The sequence below is a fragment of the Seriola lalandi genome, unplaced genomic scaffold (assembly GCF_002814215.2).
Source record: "Seriola lalandi dorsalis isolate HSWRI2012SDOR001 ecotype SW California unplaced genomic scaffold, Sedor1 jcf7180002054352, whole genome shotgun sequence".
NCBI lineage: Eukaryota > Metazoa > Chordata > Actinopteri > Carangiformes > Carangidae > Seriola > Seriola lalandi.
In genome coordinates this window covers 60,229-78,986 of record NW_019524905.1, presented here as the reverse complement: position 1 = coordinate 78,986, position 18,758 = coordinate 60,229, and the positions used below count along the sequence as shown (strand labels likewise).

Sequence of the window (18,758 nt, the reverse complement as noted above, 5' to 3'; positions counted from 1 at the left end):
GTGAAACATCTCCCTCTTTCCTCTCGGACAGATAAGGAGTTCTTAGAGCGTCTCTCACACCAACAAGTAAGGAAGCTGAAAATGCGACTGGATCACAGTGCTGATACAGCCGCTGACAAACAGTGAATTAATTGCTGGATGTGAGAATTTTTCCTCTTTTTTTTTTTTTTATCCTCTGCTTTGGATGGCAGAAGTGTTGCCATGGCGATGGTGCTGCATACTATAAATGCTGGTATTCATTTAACAGTTGTTCCCTTTTTTATTTTTAGCAAGAAAACAAAAATCAATGTAGTTTTATCAGCAACATGGTCAGTCAAAAAAGCATTTTACTATTCATAACGTGTGTGTGTGCGTGTGTGTGTGCGCGTGCGTGCGCAGGGCAAGTTATTACAGGAAGGGTGGTCGTGCCATGCTGCCAGTGAAGTGGATGCCACCTGAAGCCTTCATGGAGGGCATCTTCACATCTAAAACAGACACATGGTGAGAATCCCTCAGAGAGGACAAAGTTTGTGTCAGTGTGATATCCCTTCCTATATTTCACAAATGTCTGCTGTCCCAACATGCCCCACTCCCTCCCTCTGTGTTTTCACAGTCCTCTATCCGTCTTTTATCCATTCCCATATATTTTTTTTAAAATTCCTCGTCTCTATCTCATTCTCGTCCTCTGCTTTCATCCTTTACCGCTTCAGCTCTGATGATGCTTATAATTTATGACATCATTGTCCTCAGTCTCAACCGGCCTGTGTTTCCTTCCGTGTGACTAATCTTTCCTCTCATCATCTGCCTCTCTAAGGTCATTTGGGGTTCTGCTGTGGGAGATCTTCTCATTGGGCTACATGCCATATCCAAGTCGCAGCAACCAAGAGGTGTTGGAGTTTGTAACCAACGGGGGAAGAATGGACCCACCTAAAAACTGCCCTGGGCCAGTGTAAGTGCAGCTCACACACATGCTGAATGCATTCGGATGCTGCACGTGACAATGAGAAAGATGTGATCCCATGAGGTCTAATTAAGCTTCTCTGTAATGTAAACAAGAGGGAAAGATGCTTAGTTGTATATGATGCATGCACTTTATACATGTGCACATAGGCAGCATCAGAAAAAAAAAGAAAAAATAATGATAATGCAGAGGCAGACATGAAAGGCTGTGGCTGATATTGACATGTAAACAGTTTGGGACCTAAAAGGCGACAGAAATTTAACAGGAGATTGCTCTCAGTGCTTTCAGTATGGAAACCACACTAACACTTTCTTTCATGTTCGCCTCCCAATTTGAAGGAAGTCATGGGGAGCTGATAGGGAGCTAAAAAAACATTTCCAAAGCACCCTGAATTTCTCACTCACTCTTTAAGATACCGCCTCTCATGTGAACTCTGTGATAAAGCATATATTGACAGATGCACACACACATTTTCTAGCTCTCTCCCTCATATACACATTCCAGCCTCTGTATGATTTCCCGGCTTTATCCTTCACACCTGTTGGCCACAGCTTTGCAGTTTTATCATTTTAAAGCCTGCCATGCATGCAACCTTGTAAATGTTTTTTTTTTTTTCTTTAAAAATAAACATGGTCCCGTGGTGCTCCATTAATTTGAAGTTGTGAAACAGCCTCACAGCGGGATACACTGATTCCTGAAAGCAGCAAACTATAGTTGGAGTCAGTTCAGCAATTAAAACCATAGCTCAGGATTTAGCTTCACTGTTATTTGTTCCTATAATCTGCATCGCCCATTTAACACAATCACTCAAACTGGTGGGAGGTTACACTCTGCTTCTGCCTGATGTGATCAAAACACATCAATGATGAAAGCACAGGAATGTTTTGTCAAAGAGTCTCAGTCTGGTATTTGTTAAATCAGCAGGAGAGATTATGCTCGTCACCTGCTGTTTTCTTTTTGTTTTCTCTTCTTCTGCCTGGAGTGGGAGAAAATGTTTTCATTAAGTGTTCTCTGCTTGTGTGTGTCTACACATACATGTGTGTCTTTAGGTACCGTATCATGACTCAGAGTTGGCAGCACCAGCCTGAAGACAGACCTAACTTCTCAAGTATCCTGGAAAGAATTGACTACTGCCTACAGGTGACTTCACAGAGCACAGTGTGGGCTTCACTACATGTCAAAAGTTATTAGGACTAAGCAATAATGCAAATTGTGATTTACATTATTGCTTGAGGATAAATTCTGATTATTTGCTATAAACTAAACTACAAGTCTATATTGGTTGTTAAAGTGCAAACTCAAAATAAGTTTATATCAAGAATAATCAAAACTTTGTTCTGCATCAAAAGGATCAGATAAAATGCTGCTTCTTATCTTTCTAGGGTTCTTTTATTCTTAAAAAGTCAACTCTTAGTTGCTAAATTTAGGTTTTCATTAGATCTCTAAAAAAAAATCACTCACATTGTGTGACAGACATAGTGATGTAATGACATAGTTGACAGTGCTACACTGTAGCTACTTGAGCTAGTGTTAGCTTCAGTCTCTCAAAGTTTGAGTTTGTATTCTGGTTAACTCACAGAACTTATGTTAATTAGCTACAGCTGACTAAATTTGCCAGAGACAGTTTTCATTATCACTGAAGAAACTGAATTTTCTCACCACAAACTTGCATCTTATTGAAAATGATGTAAGAAGAAAAATTGATTATGGCTCTTTCACATCATGATTTATATTGAATGACGTGAATGGCAACGTTAAAACATACAACTCTGACCTCACAGCTCTGATCTTGATGGTTTACCCTCTTTAGGACCCTGATGTGGTGACCATGCCCCTGCCTATAGAGTATGGACCTGTCCCTGAGGAGGAGGAACGTGTACCCGTGCGCCCTGATGATCCCTCTGCTCCAACCGTGTTGGTAAACGCCCAGGTGCCTGACGGGGAGGCTCCACAGCCGCCACCCTCCTATCCCACAGAGGAGAACCAGAGAGGTGGGCAACACACTGTCGTCACTAGCACAGCGTCAGAGGCCAAAGCACAGACGTCAGCCAGCCAGCCATACCTCCACCAGCACCAGCAGCCTCACACGCAGACCTCCATCACCATGACAACCACTAACACAGTCACCTCCACAGCCACGTCTACACTCACTGCCAAGGGACCTCATGTCATAACCCAGCCCAGCCCTGAAGGGGGCCACATCAACCTGGCGTTCACTCAGGGCCATGCACCAGAGAAGGAGGGCCACAACGGGAAGAGCACCAGTCTCTGGAACCCCACGTATGGCTCATGGTTCCTGCAGCAGCAGCAGAGGAAGCAGCAGCAGCAGCAGCAGAGGCAGGGAGGGGTGGGGGGAGCAGGAGGCAGCAGTGGCAGGGTGCCAGGTGAGGGACAGGAGCATGTGGGCCGGACGGTGGCTGAGGTGGCAGGGGCACTGGGTCTCCAGCACCAGCACAAGCAGTTCCAGCATCAGCTCCAGCAGCAACACCAACTCCAGCTGCTGCACCATCAGCAGCAACAGCAGGGTCTGTGTAGACCTCTGTTACCCCCACCACCGCCCCCTGCTGCCCAATCACCTCTGCTTTTAGATTCAGCCGCTTTGCCCCCAGTTCCCCTCTACAGACTGAGAAGATTCCCCTGTGGGAACATCGGCTATGGCTACCAGGAGCAGGGTCTACAGCTGGAGGCTACCCACGGCATCCCCAACCCCCCTCCTCCACCTCCTCCCTCTCAACAGGGCACCTCCATGCCCCCTTCAGCAGCTCACCAGAGGGGGACCTCTATTCCCACATCTGTGTCCCTGGGTCGGTCGGGTATGTCCGAGGACAGCCGTCCACTGCTTGTCACCATGGGGACAGTGCAGGACCCCCGGCTGCCCAGGATGGAGGGCCACAACGCCACTGTGCTTTAGCCCAAATGTCTGTACTGCTGGTCTTTTTTTCCAGGCCCTGTCTTTGGAGAGTGTAAGTCCAGGACCCACAGCAGGAAACACTGTGTCAGGACAGAGATTGTTTTAAACCACCCCTACCACCCCACCCTTTTGGTTTCTTCCTCCAGTTCAGACAGAAACCATCTTGCTGACAGAGCTGGATGAGTCCATCAGGCTTTTCTTACGAGAACCTTGGAGGGTTGGCAAAGCACATCAGACAAATAAAAACCTTTGGGAGGCAAAATGTAGAGTAAATGATAGTTTTAAGAGTTTAAAAATGTATTTTTTCAACGCTGGAGGGATCATGACTGAGTGGGAATACTGAGAATCAAATGAAGAGTTTATGACAACGGAAGACGAACGGTACTGACCAGGAGTGACAAGTGTTCATCAACAGCTGAGGGTGTCTCTTGTCTAGAGAATGGACTATCAGGAGGATTCAAATCTCTATATTTTGCCAGACTTAAAACTTTGCGTCACAAACTTTAGTGACCAGTTTAACTTTAGCAACTGTGACATTGTCTACAGCTGCCAGCCACATGTGTCAGTTCTACTGCAGAACCCTCACACTGTTCCCTCTCCACATCCTTTTGGAAAACAACAGCGTGGTAAATAACTTGTATCAGACTATTTTTCAAGAATATCACTGAATTGGACACTGGATTACCAGAGACGTTTCTACTAAAAAAATACTGGGAAAAATGTGTTTGTTGATGTTTGCTTGCCTGCTTGTTTATTTATTCATTTGTTTATTTATTTGGAAGTGGCTCTATAAATTATTAATGAACTCAAACTCATTTACATCAACTGGTTTTCACTTTAGGTTTTTTAAGTTGCAGGAATTTATTTTTAGTAACACGTAACAAAAAGAATTTTAAACTATCCCAAAAATGAAAACTACACCCACACAGGAAATCAGCTGGGTCCCTTAAGGTGGCCTTTAAGGTGGAGTGGATGGATAAATAGAGCACTGCAGCAGATGTGGGAGATTTTAGTTGCAAAAAAACTTGAGTGGATTAAACACTGGCCACCCTCAGCAACATTTTACAGTTCAGCTTTTGTTGTTGAAGATTTGTAATAAGTCGTTGCACCGCGCTGTGGACTTTCCTTTTGTTCACAGCTCCATTCTGTTGTAGGAGTGCTTTGAGACAGTGAGGCTCAGGCTTTTCTTTACTGATGGCTTTTTCAGTAACCTTTTAATAATTCATTTCTTATTTAAAAAAATTATTTCCCTTTTTTTGTCTGGATATAGAAACAGTCGATATTGCTGAATCAATCTTAACCTTCAAATTGCTATCTCGAAGCACTCTACATTCTTACATTTGCATATTTTATCTTTTCTATTATAGGATGAGTGTTGTGGAATACAAATGAGTCTGAGAGAAAAGTTTGAATACAAACTGATTTTGTTCCACATGTGAATTAAACCCAGAACCAGTCTCATCCTCACACACATAGTGTTAACACCCGTCTGTGTTTAATGTCTGCTTCTTTTAGTTTAAGGACAGTTACATACAGTATATCTATCAAATAACACCATGAGTGAGGCGGTGTTGATATTTAGGTGAATGACGACAACATGCGTCACTTTTTTGATGATTTCGCTTGACTGTATTTGGCAAACGGTCAGTCCGTCTGATGATGAGCTGTCGTGCATGTTTCATGACACTCTGACTGATTAAGACAAATGCAGTCCTGTAGGACAAGTCAATGAGCAAGTTAAATATTGGCTAATGAGAAGTATTTTGCTTTGTCTCCAGTACCTGTGTTAAAAGCATTGATTCTGTGTTCCCTCACAGCCCACCTCCATCGTTTGATGTAAAAAGAAAAACTGAACTGCACCTGTAAATGTTGTAATTATAAAGTATTGTACTATGGCTCTGGTAAAAGCTGTAAATTGCCCTTCAGAAGATATTCGCCAAAATTAATAAATTACTATATAATAACTGTTTTGCATTTGTCTGTCTGCAGCTCTCTTTGATATTGGGGCCAAGTTAATGGGATTAACTGAAATAGGACAGTGACGTTCTGGCGATTATATTTTTTTAAAAACAGTCAGCTTGTTTTGTGTAACATCACTTAACTGCTGACATAAGTGCTGTTGTTTATCTTAACACTAACGTAATGTTCATGCACAGAAATAGGTGTGTTAAATATGTGATAAAATCTTTATTTGCCGTGTCTGTATTATTGTAGCCTACTAGTTTGATGTCAGTGACTTTAAACGTTACTGGCAGCTTAAACGATTGTTGACACAAAGTGGTAAAAGCTGCCAGTAATGGACTGGAGAGGTGAGGCTAATTAAAAACAACGAGTCTTCTGTGATCCAACTATTTAACCCACTAGTATCATGAACCCCATTTTATGTTGAGTAGAACATCACAGTTTAACGTGACATCACATCACATCAGTTTCGCTTCAAGTTTTGCTTTATCATTGAGATCCATCAGCCTCCACACAAAATCCTGTTTACGTGAGCAGACAGCTGATGGGAAACAACGATCTGAGCCTCTCAGCCTCCCTGACATCTTCAAATTGGCTCATTCACACCGAGTGTGCTATCTGGCAAATTCAAAAAAAAAAATTACTAAGGGCAAATGTGTCATAGACAGTATTTGTCGCAAATATGGCAACGTTACAAATGAGGCAGGAAATGTGTTTTACTATTGGGCAGGACTGCATGAAAAGGAAATTTGACCCACTCTTAATGACCTGGATTACTACTGTGTCTTCTGTTTTGGTTGGATTACTCATCCCTGACGTAAAAACAATTGGGTTCTTAGAGGAGGAAAACAAACGTAGTGCCTCCTGATGAATAAACTAATTCTGCAGATTCCATTTCAGACACAGACACTTAGTTCATCATGTCAAACACTGTTCAGTGCTCCTACAGGGAGAGTTAGTAAGGTGACATCACAGTGAGCTACCAGATATTATTTCATATAAATGTAATTACTTTTGTGAGTTACAATAGTCATACTGTAATTTCAAGTATTCCACGCACGTTAAAGTGCTAATGTACAGATCTAATATCATACAGATACAAATATGGTGCTCTGTACTGATGTTAAACTGGAGGTTTAGGTGTTTTTTCCCAGATTGAACTGACTCAGGATGTTTGTATTCCTCCTGATTTTACACACTATTGGCCTCATTCCTCACACCCATCCAGCTCTTACAGGAGCAGTGTGCTGCGTTAGCAAACACAACAGGCTACAACACATTTACTCACTGTAGCCTTTTTAAATTTTTCATATGAAGAGACCCAGCTTGCCTCACTGTGACCAGGTCTTCCAGAGTTAAGACTCTGAAATTTGGTTTTAATATATATTGCTTCCACCTCTACTCAACATCTGCATCCATGTTTTAGCGAGCTGCACATGAAAGAATGAAACATCTTTTAAACTCTTTTTGCTCCTCTGCCAAGTGCCACTGCAGGTTTTCTTTACTGCTGAGGAGCCTTAGATTTCCTTTTTAATAGTATATTTTACTACCCTTGACCCTATTGGCCCTTACAGGAATAAGAAGATAAGAAAAACCACTGTGTATTAGAAAAAAAGACATCCAACTTAAGTAACTGACAGAATAAACAAACAGGATAAAAGAAAACATATTAAATTCACTTTGTGTCATTGTGATCCATTCACTTTACAAATACAAAAGCAGTGCCATGGTTCAATGAGACTGACTTCTTTAAGAGAGTATAGGGAGCTGAAAAATGGGGGAACAAAAGGTCCAGAGGAGCAGAAGTCTCTATAGATATTCATGAGAAATCCAAACAGCGCTTTTAAAGATGCCGGTCTGGTCCTCACTGACATTCAGTCTGACCTTAGCACCAGTGTTACAATCCAAGAATTATGTTTCCAGATAACAGATTCAGTCCATTTTCACTGGCTGCTCTAAGCCCCTACAAGAGCCATCACACCAAAATCTGGAAGCACAGCTGTGGCAAATCTAACTCTGTTCTGTTAGCTGTTGAATTTGTGCTAGTTTACCATACCACTACCATACCAAATAGTAAGGTTATTGTTCTTTAACGCAACAGCAAGCAAATCATCAGAGAAGCAAAACTCAACCATTTTTACATTCTCGTGTTTAAAGTAACAAAACAGCTACAACACGTCCTGGATACAAACTCTCCAGGTGGCAACAGGAAGACGAGGTTTCCGCAGAAACTGACACAACACATGCAAGTCTGGTCAATAACTTCAAAAATATGATATCACTTGGTTCTGCAAGCACAAGACCACAGAAAGTAGATATATTATCCAATAGCCTGCTTTTAATTTATTCATTAAGACCAAATTTGTGATAATTAGATATGAGCAGGGGTTTTGAACCAGCCTGGGGGCCAAATACATTCCAAGAGACAATTAGGCCCTCCTACACGTTTAGAAGTTAGTTACAAATGACCCACAAATACATTTTTAATTTTTGCCCAATCTTTTATTTTACACTAATCATTTAATTTCTGATCAGGATCCAAAAATCAGAATATAAAAGCTGGCTTTTTTCACAATTAAAAGTAAAAAAATTCCAGCATTTTTCAACCTGTCTGTTCTGACTATGGGTCATAACTTTGCATTGCACCATGCGATTTGGAAAATGCAGGCTCTGACAAAACAATGCATGTTTAAGAAGATTCGTAGACCATTAATCCAGGGGCTAGTTTCTGTGGAGACAAGCAGTATTCATGTGAAAATCATATTTATTTGAGCAACTTTAGGACACTCATGCTGCTCACCACTTTGTATGGCAAGCTGTGACAAATTGAGCGACATAATACAGCTAAGCTAAGACCAGTAGCTCTCTGATTTACTGCAGCAAACCTGACACCAACATGCCTCTTTAAAAGAAAGGCTGGCATGAAAGGCGGACAGTTAATTTGTTTCCTTTATTTGACAGTCAACAATACAGAGAATGACAGGAAACATAGAGACAGAGAGGGAAAGGGAAAAAGTTCCAGCTGGGATCAAATCATTGCAGTCATGTGGCTCATGCTGCCAGGACACCTTGGACAGACAGTTTAAAGAAAAGTGGACAATTATTTGTATATATTTGAAAGGAGGAGGCTGCTGTTCTCCAGAAATTAAGTCTGAAGCAGCATTAATCTACCAAACACGCAGTGCAGTTTGCTAAAGATGAGGAGGAGAAGAGGACTCACTGGCCAAAGAGAGAACAACCTGGACCAGAGGCTGCAAGCATCTAACATACAGTATCTTTTTAGATACTAGCTTTTGGAAGTGGAAGAAGTTTTCTAATGAAAAATAATTTTAAATCAATATGTTGTCACTACAGCTCACAGTATATGTGCAATAAGCAGGATTATGTACAGTGAGCTGGTCATTATTTCAAATAAGCCCTGACAGAGTGAATGGAGACCCCAGCAGGATTATCCCTGTATTATAAACATGTCGACAAACGTAGGGGCTTGTGCAGCTGCCAGTATGTATTTGCTAGTGATAGCAAATCGTATTCCTTGGGTGCCAGCTGTGCCAGTGCTGCTTTCCATCATGTTAGAAAGCAGACTGGAGTCTGACTTCGTGGTCTTATGAAGATCATTTGTCTCACATCAGGGATGGGCTCTGCAAAGTGCTGATGGTGCAACTAAGCACAACACACTATGATACAGTATGTCTGAGCTTTGTTTCAGGTTTTACCTTCATCTCATTTTACACCACTGATAACAAACCATTTCATTACAAGATACAGGGCTGTCACTGGTGTGTCATTATTTCAAAAGCTATTTCCAAGTTTGAAAAAAAAAAACAAAAAAAAACATCAGAGCTGCCAAAAGTCCTTTTTACAATAAGATCAGCTGTACCACTCAAAAACTACTCAGAAACTATTTTCCATCTTCAAAACATTACTGAATCTTCCACCACCAGACATAAACCTCTCAGCTGATATTTTTTTTGCCTCCTTTACTGAAAAGGTGGCAGCCATCAGTTGCCAGTTCTCTGAACCTCTCAGAGACGACCAGTCTCCCCACGTTAAGGGCACATCACTCTCCATGGTCGGCCCTCTCTCTGAGGACCACAAGCTAATCATATAGTCATCCTTCTCTGCTCTGATTTCCATATCTGCATCTTCCGGTCAATAACTCACCTCCTCCCTCACAAGGCTCCAAAAAGTATCCATACCTGTCTCCCCAAGTCAAGGATGCATCACCTCTCTCATTCACCTCTCTGAATGATGTGCCAGACCTTCTGACCTACTACATGTGCTGGACCCAATTTCCACAAACCATCTCCTCCAAGTCCAATCTACCACCATTGTGCCAGTCATCACAGAAATGCTTCACTGACATTGGGAAAATTTCTAACCATATTCAAACAAACTCTGGTGACTTTTCTGCTTAAAAAGCCATCACTTGACCCCGCTCAAATGGAGAACTATTGATTGGTCTCATTACCTCCATTCTTATCTAAGTGTATCGAAAGGATAGTTTTCAAGGTCCCAGAATTCCTCTCACGAAATGACCTCCTTCATTCAAATCAGTCAGGCTTCGAGAGTAGCCACTCTACTGAAACAGCTCTGTTGTCTGTGACTGAAGCACTGAGGGCAGCTAGAGCTGCAGCTCAGTCCTCGGTCTGAACATGCTGGACCTGTCATCAGCCTTTTACACAGTGAACCACCACATCCTGTTATCATCCTGCAACATGAGCATCTTGGGCAAAATGCTTTAAATCCTATCTCACTTGGTTACTTCTTCAATGAGTCATGGCGAGGACAAACATTCTTATCCCATTCCCTTCCCACAGGGGTGCCGCAAGGATCAGTGCTGGGGGCCCTTCTCTTTGCAATATTCAACACCTCTTTGGATCCAATTATCTGCTCACATGGTTTCTCATATCACCGCTATGCAGACAACACACAACTATACCTGTCATTCCTGCCAAATGACCCCTGGTGTTTGTGTGGATCTCAGCTTGTCTCTCTAACATATCAACATGGATGAAGGAACAACACCCTCAACTAAACCTCTCTAAGACTGAACTCCCAGTCATCCCAGCCAATCAGTCTCTCCATCATGATATCAATATCAAAATCACTTCTTCATCTCTTACTCCATCCAGGAGTATCCATCATGTTTGATGACCAGCCCTCCTTCTCTGACCATGTTGCATCGGTTTGTCGGTCGTGGCGCTTTGCTGTACACAGCATAAGGAATATCAGGCCTTACCAGAGTCAGTACGCCACCCAACTCTTGATCCAGGCCGTGGTTATCTCTCGCCTCGACTACTGCAATGCCCTTGGTGGGCCCCTCTTCACACCCAGTGAAACCCTTACAGATGGACCAGAATGCAGCTGCCTGTCTGGTCTTTGATCAGCCTAAAAAGGCACAGGACCTACACTGGCTACCCCTGAATCTGCACCATCTACTTGAACTCAATCATACAGGCTTATGCTCCTTCTTAGCCACTGTGTTCCTCAGAGGGATGTTGTCTGGCATTGTCGTCCCTGCACACAAGACAATCACAGTCAAGACTGTTCTCATCTGTGGTTCCCCGATGGTGGAACAAGCTACTGAATGCTATCAGAGCAAGGGAATCAAGAATCTCTTGAAGACTCATCTATTCTGAAAGCACCTCCTCTCCTAACACCCCAACATGCCTCACTAGCACTTACTATTCCTTTTCAATACACTCTACCTGATGTCCTTGCACTTATTGAAGAGATTTACTGCTTAGTACTTACACAAGGTCTCCTTGTCCCTAACTTGTCAGACGCTTTGGATGAAAGCATCTGACAAATGAGCAAATGTAATGTAAATGCAAAAAGAAGAAGAAGAGTAGTTAATTTAATTATGTTTTAGCATTAAGGTGGTTGTGGTGTTGTGCAGGACTGCATTATTTTCAGGTGTTTCTAATTTTCAGCCCTTTCTTGTAAGTGGGAGGATAAAAAATTATGAAAAACTTCAATATAATGTAGTCCAGTACAACAAATATAATTATTTAACTATAATTCCAGTAATAAACATATCTGAATTCAACAAAAACTTTGTAAAAGGTAGAATTTATGGTAGAGTTGTTGTTTTGAATTGCAATAGAAGTAAGGATACAGGTTTTCATTCTAATTCTAACTAATTATGCACAAATGTACTAAATTAATTTTGTATTATTATATTACAAAATTATATTATATTCTAGCACGACTTGAAATCCACTGGTCAAGGTCATGGTGACCTCACGTTGTTGTAGGCTTTTGGAAGAGTTATTTAGAGTTAGACTATTTAGACTCTGCCAGATATGGGCAGTCCATCTACTCAGTCCACAAGCCCTGCTTCCTCCACAGCAGACATGTTGGTTGTAGTGTGAGATAAACAGTTCTTCTCCTCTGTGATCAAACTAGCCATGACATATGGGTGGAATAGTAGAGATGAAAGGGTTTTTAATGATAGGGTATGCAACAATAAAACAATAAAATATGCTGGGTTGCATAAAGGAGGCTCCAGTATATCCGTGGTTACTGTGATACTGTTTATGTGACCTCACAAAAAATGTTTTTGGCCATAACTCAAAAATTCATAAGTTAATTATGATACAATTTAACGCAGATGCCTAACAGGGTAAAAATGATGACATTTTATGTCCAAATGGTCAAAGGTCAACTTCACTGTGACATCATAATGTTCTGCAGAAACACTTCTGGACATTATTCAGCACTGTAACTCAGGAAGGACAGATTGTGACCATATTTCCTGCAACTTAAGTGCTTTGGCGGAGGCACACAACCTCGAGGCAGTAATTCTAGTTTAGGTTAGTGATGCTATGATGATCAGCATTATGAACGGCCTGCTGCTTCTCCAACTTGTTTTTATGTGTGATATTACTGCTGGAGCTTTTTATATTTGTTCATTTATGATACAGGCTGACAGTCCTTGGTGCTTCATTGACTATGTTTCATTTCATTTTTGCTTTGAATCAATCTCTTGGTCAACCATTGAAAAAATATTTAAACACCATTTAAAGATCTATTTATTCCACGGTCATGATATAATAGTCTACTTCTCCCCCACTCTAACTTGGATTTGTGTGCGCAGGCTGGCAGTAAGCAAACAATGCCACTCAAGCAGCAGGCGTTTTCAGCTTTGACTGAGATGAGTCCCAGTGGAATCAGATGGTAAGTGAACAGACGTGTAACCATTTCCAAGTGCTTGCGCCATTTCATTTTCAGTCCCTGTAGAAAAAAACTCTCCTCTGCAGTTTATGAACAGTCCAGGAAAGTCAAGCAAACCTAATTTTCATAAGTACAACCGCTTTCGAGAAAGACACAGAGCCAACGGAGTAATACAGTCATGAAGATAAGGTCAAACTAGAATAGAACCTTTTATTTTACTTTTTACAAATACTGTTATTCTCCACAACATGTAAATGCATCAGACCAAACCCCCTTCTCACACAATCGCACCTCAAATATACATATCAGGAATACCATGAGAAAAAACAAAAAAAACAATCTATTACCCACATGAACACAGTGCCAAAAGACTTTCATACCATCAGTGTAATTTGAAATCACTCATGCTGCAATACAGTGGGGATGAGAAGTATACCACTATATCTATAAATGAAATTTGAAATGTTGAACACTAACAGATGCCACAGAAGTTATCACAGATATGGCCTTAATGCAAATGAGAAGCTATTTTCAAGGAAGAAAGTAATGAGTAAAATGTTTCAATAGGAACGGGGAAAGACCGCACTTTTAACACGCACGCACGCTAACACACACGCGCACGCACACACTCTGTAACACATATTACAGACAACCATGGGCTCTGACCGCCACTGCTTTTCAATCCCAGGGGGCCTGACCAGACAGATCAATGAGAGAAGTCCATTGGTGATTCCTCAGCAACTGTTGTGGCCTGAACACCCTAATTGGATGGTGCATGAGTGTTTTTCTGAATAGTGGGGCCTGTTTTGCACAATCGATGGCTTGTTCTCTGCCGAGTTGTCCAGACGGCTATAATCAAATAGCAAAATCTGTACCAAAAACTTCTGTATGATTGTACGTTTCCTGTTTCAAGCTGCTTTTGTCTGTCTGATACCAAACCTGGGAACACACTGCAGGACTTTTAAATTCCTAACAAAAGTGGCGTTTGTAGACTACACAATTCAAACTACATAATTAACTTCAGATTTTACCACATTCAGGCTGTATAAAGCAAAAATGTGATGTAATGGTTAGGGCTCGATGAGTCTGATTTTCAGTCAGAAGGACAAAGGTTTTAAATACTCAACCCAACACAGACTAGTCATGTCATCAGGCTTACAAACATCAAGTGTGTTCCCAACTGAAAAATTATCAAAGCAACCTTCAACGTGTTATTTACAGACTGCGGCAACAATGTCATCAGTCTGACAAAGAAGGCTGTAGTCACAGCTAACAGGGGCTAACAGGTAGGATTTTTGCAACCCATATCACAATATAACCATCATTTATCTGTGTAGGGTTAATGGACAGTCTGTGGCAGATACTGGGGCACCACTCCTGTTGATGTGGTTCTTTTCTGATGGAGGTCTAGCTTCAATTAAATCTTGTTTAATTCACACTGATTCATAAACTGAAAACCCAGTTTTGACTCATTTCCCATTAATTATCTCAAAGCCATATGATGACCCTGTAAAAATCAATCATCTCTCTTCTTTCAAAGTGCTCTTAATTAATACACACATGCATGTGCACATACGCACAGTCACAAACACATGGACACTTTTGGTTAGAGAGGCTACATTACCACCTAAATGATGTGATAAAATCTCTACTCGATGCAATCAAAATTAGCTTTGGGTATAGAAATAGTTTTTCATGTGTGCACATCTATACCATTTGCTTGATCATCTTCTGATTTAACATGTTGATGTTTGTCAGTGCAATGAGATTAAAAGTAGTGCAGCGTCTTATGTCTTATTAAGACTTTCCCTCCTCATCCTGCCAAGACAAATTCTAACAAGAATTGAACATTAATTTTTTTTAAAGTGCTTCTCGTTGCCTCCTACATTTCTCCCAGAACTAATATAGTAGTTTAAAGTTTAACTATTAATAAGTGGTTTTATCATTATAATTCACACCACCTCTGAAGAGTATAGAGGACTGTACAGAGGAAAATTAATAATCAAGCCAAAAAAGAATGAGGAGTTAAAACTAAAACAAAACAGAAAATCCAAATATCTCAAATTTTCCCCACTCCCGTTTCCTACAATCCTCAGCTGTTTTCATTAACCAGGCGTGACCCATTGATGCCGCGGTAGGTGACACGGCTGGGACGGACCAGCACGCCGTAGCTGGGTCGACAGGTGAAGTAGCGGCGGCCACCAACAGAGCCGTCGTTCTTGCCCTTGGGGCTTCGTAGCTCCAGGCCCAGCCAAAGGCCCGGCGCAAAGTCCGCTGTGCCCAGGTAACGGATGAATGCCATCTCATTGGCACTGTTCAGCAGGACCTGCGTGCCCACGTGAAGGCGGACCTGTCCATCAGAGCTGGCCGAGGGGCTGGACCCTGCAACGTTTCCAGGAGCACCGCTGCTACCACCACTGAGAGTACTCCAGCGCCGGCGGTGAGGGTTGGAACGACTCCTTTTTTTTTTGTTTGTTTGTTTTTTAGATGAATCACGGAAGCACAGGGAAAATACAGCCAGAAAGATTTATGAGAAAAGGTATGCAGTGTGAGAGAATATATCAAAAGTAAGTGGGAGATTCATGGGAGCTCTGTGTTTGAGGGATTGATCTTCAGTTCCCTGTTCTCTCTCATTATAACCACAATCATGCATTGGCTATTTAAAAAAGGAGCCTTTTGCTGACTAATACCACTACCTCTTATCGGTATTGATTCTGCCACTGCTGCAGGGGATTAGGATAAAGCTGAAAAGCTCAGGGAGGGAGAAAAGTGAGGCCTGTGTAGAAAAGAGACACACCTGGTAACAGGACTTCTTCTGCTTGTCTCCTTTGGGGTGGCGATGGCCGATGATGTGCTGAAACTGCGACGGATTGTCCCTACACAGCAATCACAAGAGTCAAGTATTCTTATACAGATTTTTGCATAAAAATTACTTCACAGGCACTCACAGAATAATAAATGCAAATACAAACACTTGCAATGAAGGCAGAACTCTCACCACTGAAAGGATGACTGAGGCGTGAGGAAGAAAGCTCTGAAAGGCAATCGACCGATCCATGGATCCTGTGAGCAACGAGAAGAAAAACATCTATGTATAACCCTATGAACATTTGGAAACACTTAAATATCGTCATTCAGTTTTCAACAAGAGACAACCCAATGTGTAAAACCTCCAGTGACAGTGACCCCAGACCACTAACAGTTTATCTCAGTCATATAACCCACAGAGAATTTATGTGGAGCAAAATATATTAGAGTATATTGACAATTTATTAAATACCACATGTCTGTAACATCTAGAGTTCAGATGAGAGTTGACTGGGCTTCATCTGATGATAGCCCTGTCTCTAAAAACGGCAGCAAGGAAAAAAAGATACTGTCTTATGTTTGCAAAACATCTGTCCTGCTTATCAATGTCTGTAAGCCACTAAGTGACTATAATAACGTTATAGTTCTGAAAGCCTTTAAGAGGGAGAGTGCCAATGTTGAGAAATGAGCAGTAAAGGAAAAAAGTGTTGCCTCGTTTTCTAAGGGATGTCAGTGGAGGAGTAGAGAAAGTCTGTCTGTCTGTGTGTGTGTTTGTATGTGTGTATATGTGGGTGTGGGTGCGGTGGAGGGCTGTTTGTTTTCCTAATGGGTTGTGATAGCTGCTGACAGGAGAAGAAAAGAGAAAGAGAAACAAGTTGCTGTGCTGGATGGAAAGAATGTGAGATTCTCCATTAGAGAGGAAATCCATGCGAGCACACAGGGTTAATCATGACAAAAAGAAAAGAGGAAAAGAATGTGAATGAGGGATGGGGGGAAAAAAACAGGTGATTACTTCGCAAAATGCAGCTTTTATCTCATGGAGGATGTAAACAGTGGGTTAATAACAGCAACAGCAGGAAAATAGTGAAAGCATTGAAGTGATGGGAAGAGAAAACTTCCCCCTGAGTGGTGGCTCTGCGTTGAGATGAAGCACAAGTGGTAAAGGAAGGAGAGGAGACTAATTATACCTCAGTACAAACAGTGGAATGTGTTAATTTAAACAGCAATCCCTCAAATGTGGACAACCTCATTCTCATTTACAATGAAAGCATTATGATGACAACTGCTTTTTAAACTGTAATGACTTTCATTCAGTTATTACATCTTTCTCAAGGCATTGTGGTAATAATGAATAATCCAATAAAAAATGTCAACAGTTTTTATCCATTTGTAGAAAGTTTGAAGTAAAAACAAAACAATGTCTCACGGTGAATAACTTAGTGGCTTGTCAATATGTATGTCAGGCAAAGTTTTCCAGATGCCCGGGGTTTACATAAGTAACCAGCTTGGCGCATGATACATTTGTCGAGTCAACACTTTGTGCAGTGTGTAAGCGCAGTGTGACGTGCTGACATAATAAGGCTTCAACAGGCTAATATGAGAGGTAATGGTTCCTATAGGGCAAAAAGACGTAAAACAGAACTCATTCAATCATTCCACCAATTTATCCCTTTAGGGTCGCGGGGGCTGGAGCCAATCCCAGCTGACATTGGTCAAGAGTGGGGTACACCTTGGTCAGGTCGCCAGTCTATCACAGGGCTGACACAGAGAGATAACCACTCACGCTCACATTTACACCTATGAGCCATTTAGAGTCGTGCCTGTTTTAGGATTGTGGGTGGAAGCTGTTAAACTGCACCCGGAGAAAACCTGGGTACAGAAAGATCCCACCCGGCCAGCAGCTTTGGAGCCAGATCTTGCTGTGAGGTGACAGTGCTAACCTCTGTACCACCACGACCAAAAACAAACAGAAGAGTGCAGTGGAAGAGATAGTTTAACTCTTCAGTAACAGCTAAAGTTATGTTGAATACACAGTTTCATGGTACCATGAAACCATGAATCATCATTTCATCTGAATCTAGAATTAAACATAAAATACATATTTGGTACCAAAAGAACAACTCATGCTTATAAGGGAATGTGAAAAGATGGCCCCATGTTGCTATTCTACTAATTCAACAGTAATAGTTTTGTCTCAAGACTGCTAAAGGCATTTAGTGAAATTGCCACAATAGGACACTGCTGGTTGATGTATATGTGAAATGTATGATGTTGTTTCTATAATGAATCACTGTGAGGCATGTATTAGATAAATAGAGACTGTATTATAACAGGTAACAAGTCTGTAGATGTTAACTCTATGAGTACATTGATTTTACAGTTTACTATTAGTGTTGAGGAGCATCTAACTATCAAGCGACAGCTCGAGTTGGTCTTCCTCATGAACAACCTAGAAAAAGTGGAGCAGTGAAACAGGGGTCACTGGTTGGTTTGATGACTATGAAAATGAATCATATCCGATTGAGTCTCCAGATCTCAATCCAGTTGAACACTGATGGGAAATTTTGGAGTGAGATGTTATCCAGGGCTTTCTACTGCAATCATCGAAACACCGCCATAGAAGAATCGCTACTGTGGAGTTGGTGTTGCTGTTTACTTACACATTTATTGTTAGTTTTTCCTTCAAAATTTCACCCATCTGTATTTCACATACAACCAGTCTTGATTACAACAGCTAATGGTGGGCCAAATCTTTAGAAGTGTGATTAATAGAAGGGAAGGATTAAAAAGGAAAGTTGGCAAACTACCAACTGAAATTTTATTGGCTGTTTTACATTTCTATAATAATAGGACTCCAATATTGCCCACTGCAGAACAGTTTTTGTATGAATCAACAATACGATATACACACACACTGAAGAAGGAATCAATTCAGAAACACAAACAAATGACAGGTTT

The 18,758-nt window shown here is 41.4% G+C and overlaps 2 protein-coding genes across 5 annotated transcripts in view; one reads left to right on the top strand and one right to left on the bottom strand.

The window, feature by feature from the left end:
• Window positions 1-5,820, top strand: part of alk (ALK receptor tyrosine kinase) — a 328,414-nt gene extending 322,594 nt beyond the window's left edge. For both annotated transcript variants that reach the window (XM_087174426.1, XM_023407962.2), the window contains exons 26-29: window positions 379-480; window positions 794-928; window positions 1,990-2,080; window positions 2,751-5,820. In XM_087174426.1, the coding sequence (XP_087030552.1) occupies window positions 379-480; window positions 794-928; window positions 1,990-2,080; window positions 2,751-3,851 (1,429 nt within the window). In that variant the 3' untranslated portion in view covers window positions 3,852-5,820. The remainder of the gene's footprint in view (window positions 1-378; window positions 481-793; window positions 929-1,989; window positions 2,081-2,750) is intronic.
• Window positions 1-18,758, bottom strand: part of LOC111656300 (CAP-Gly domain-containing linker protein 4) — a 68,067-nt gene that overhangs the window by 16,092 nt on the left and 33,217 nt on the right. For 2 of the 3 annotated variants that reach the window (XM_023407963.2, XM_023407965.2), the window contains 3 exons: window positions 15,991-16,055; window positions 15,790-15,868; window positions 13,183-15,451 (listed from right to left, as the gene is read on the bottom strand). In XM_023407963.2, coding sequence (XP_023263731.1) covers window positions 15,085-15,451; window positions 15,790-15,868; window positions 15,991-16,055 — 511 coding nt within the window. In that variant the 3' untranslated portion in view covers window positions 13,183-15,084. Of the gene's footprint in view, window positions 1-13,182; window positions 15,452-15,789; window positions 15,869-15,990; window positions 16,056-18,758 lie in introns of those variants that run through there. The other variant, XM_023407967.2, reaches the window with a different exon arrangement.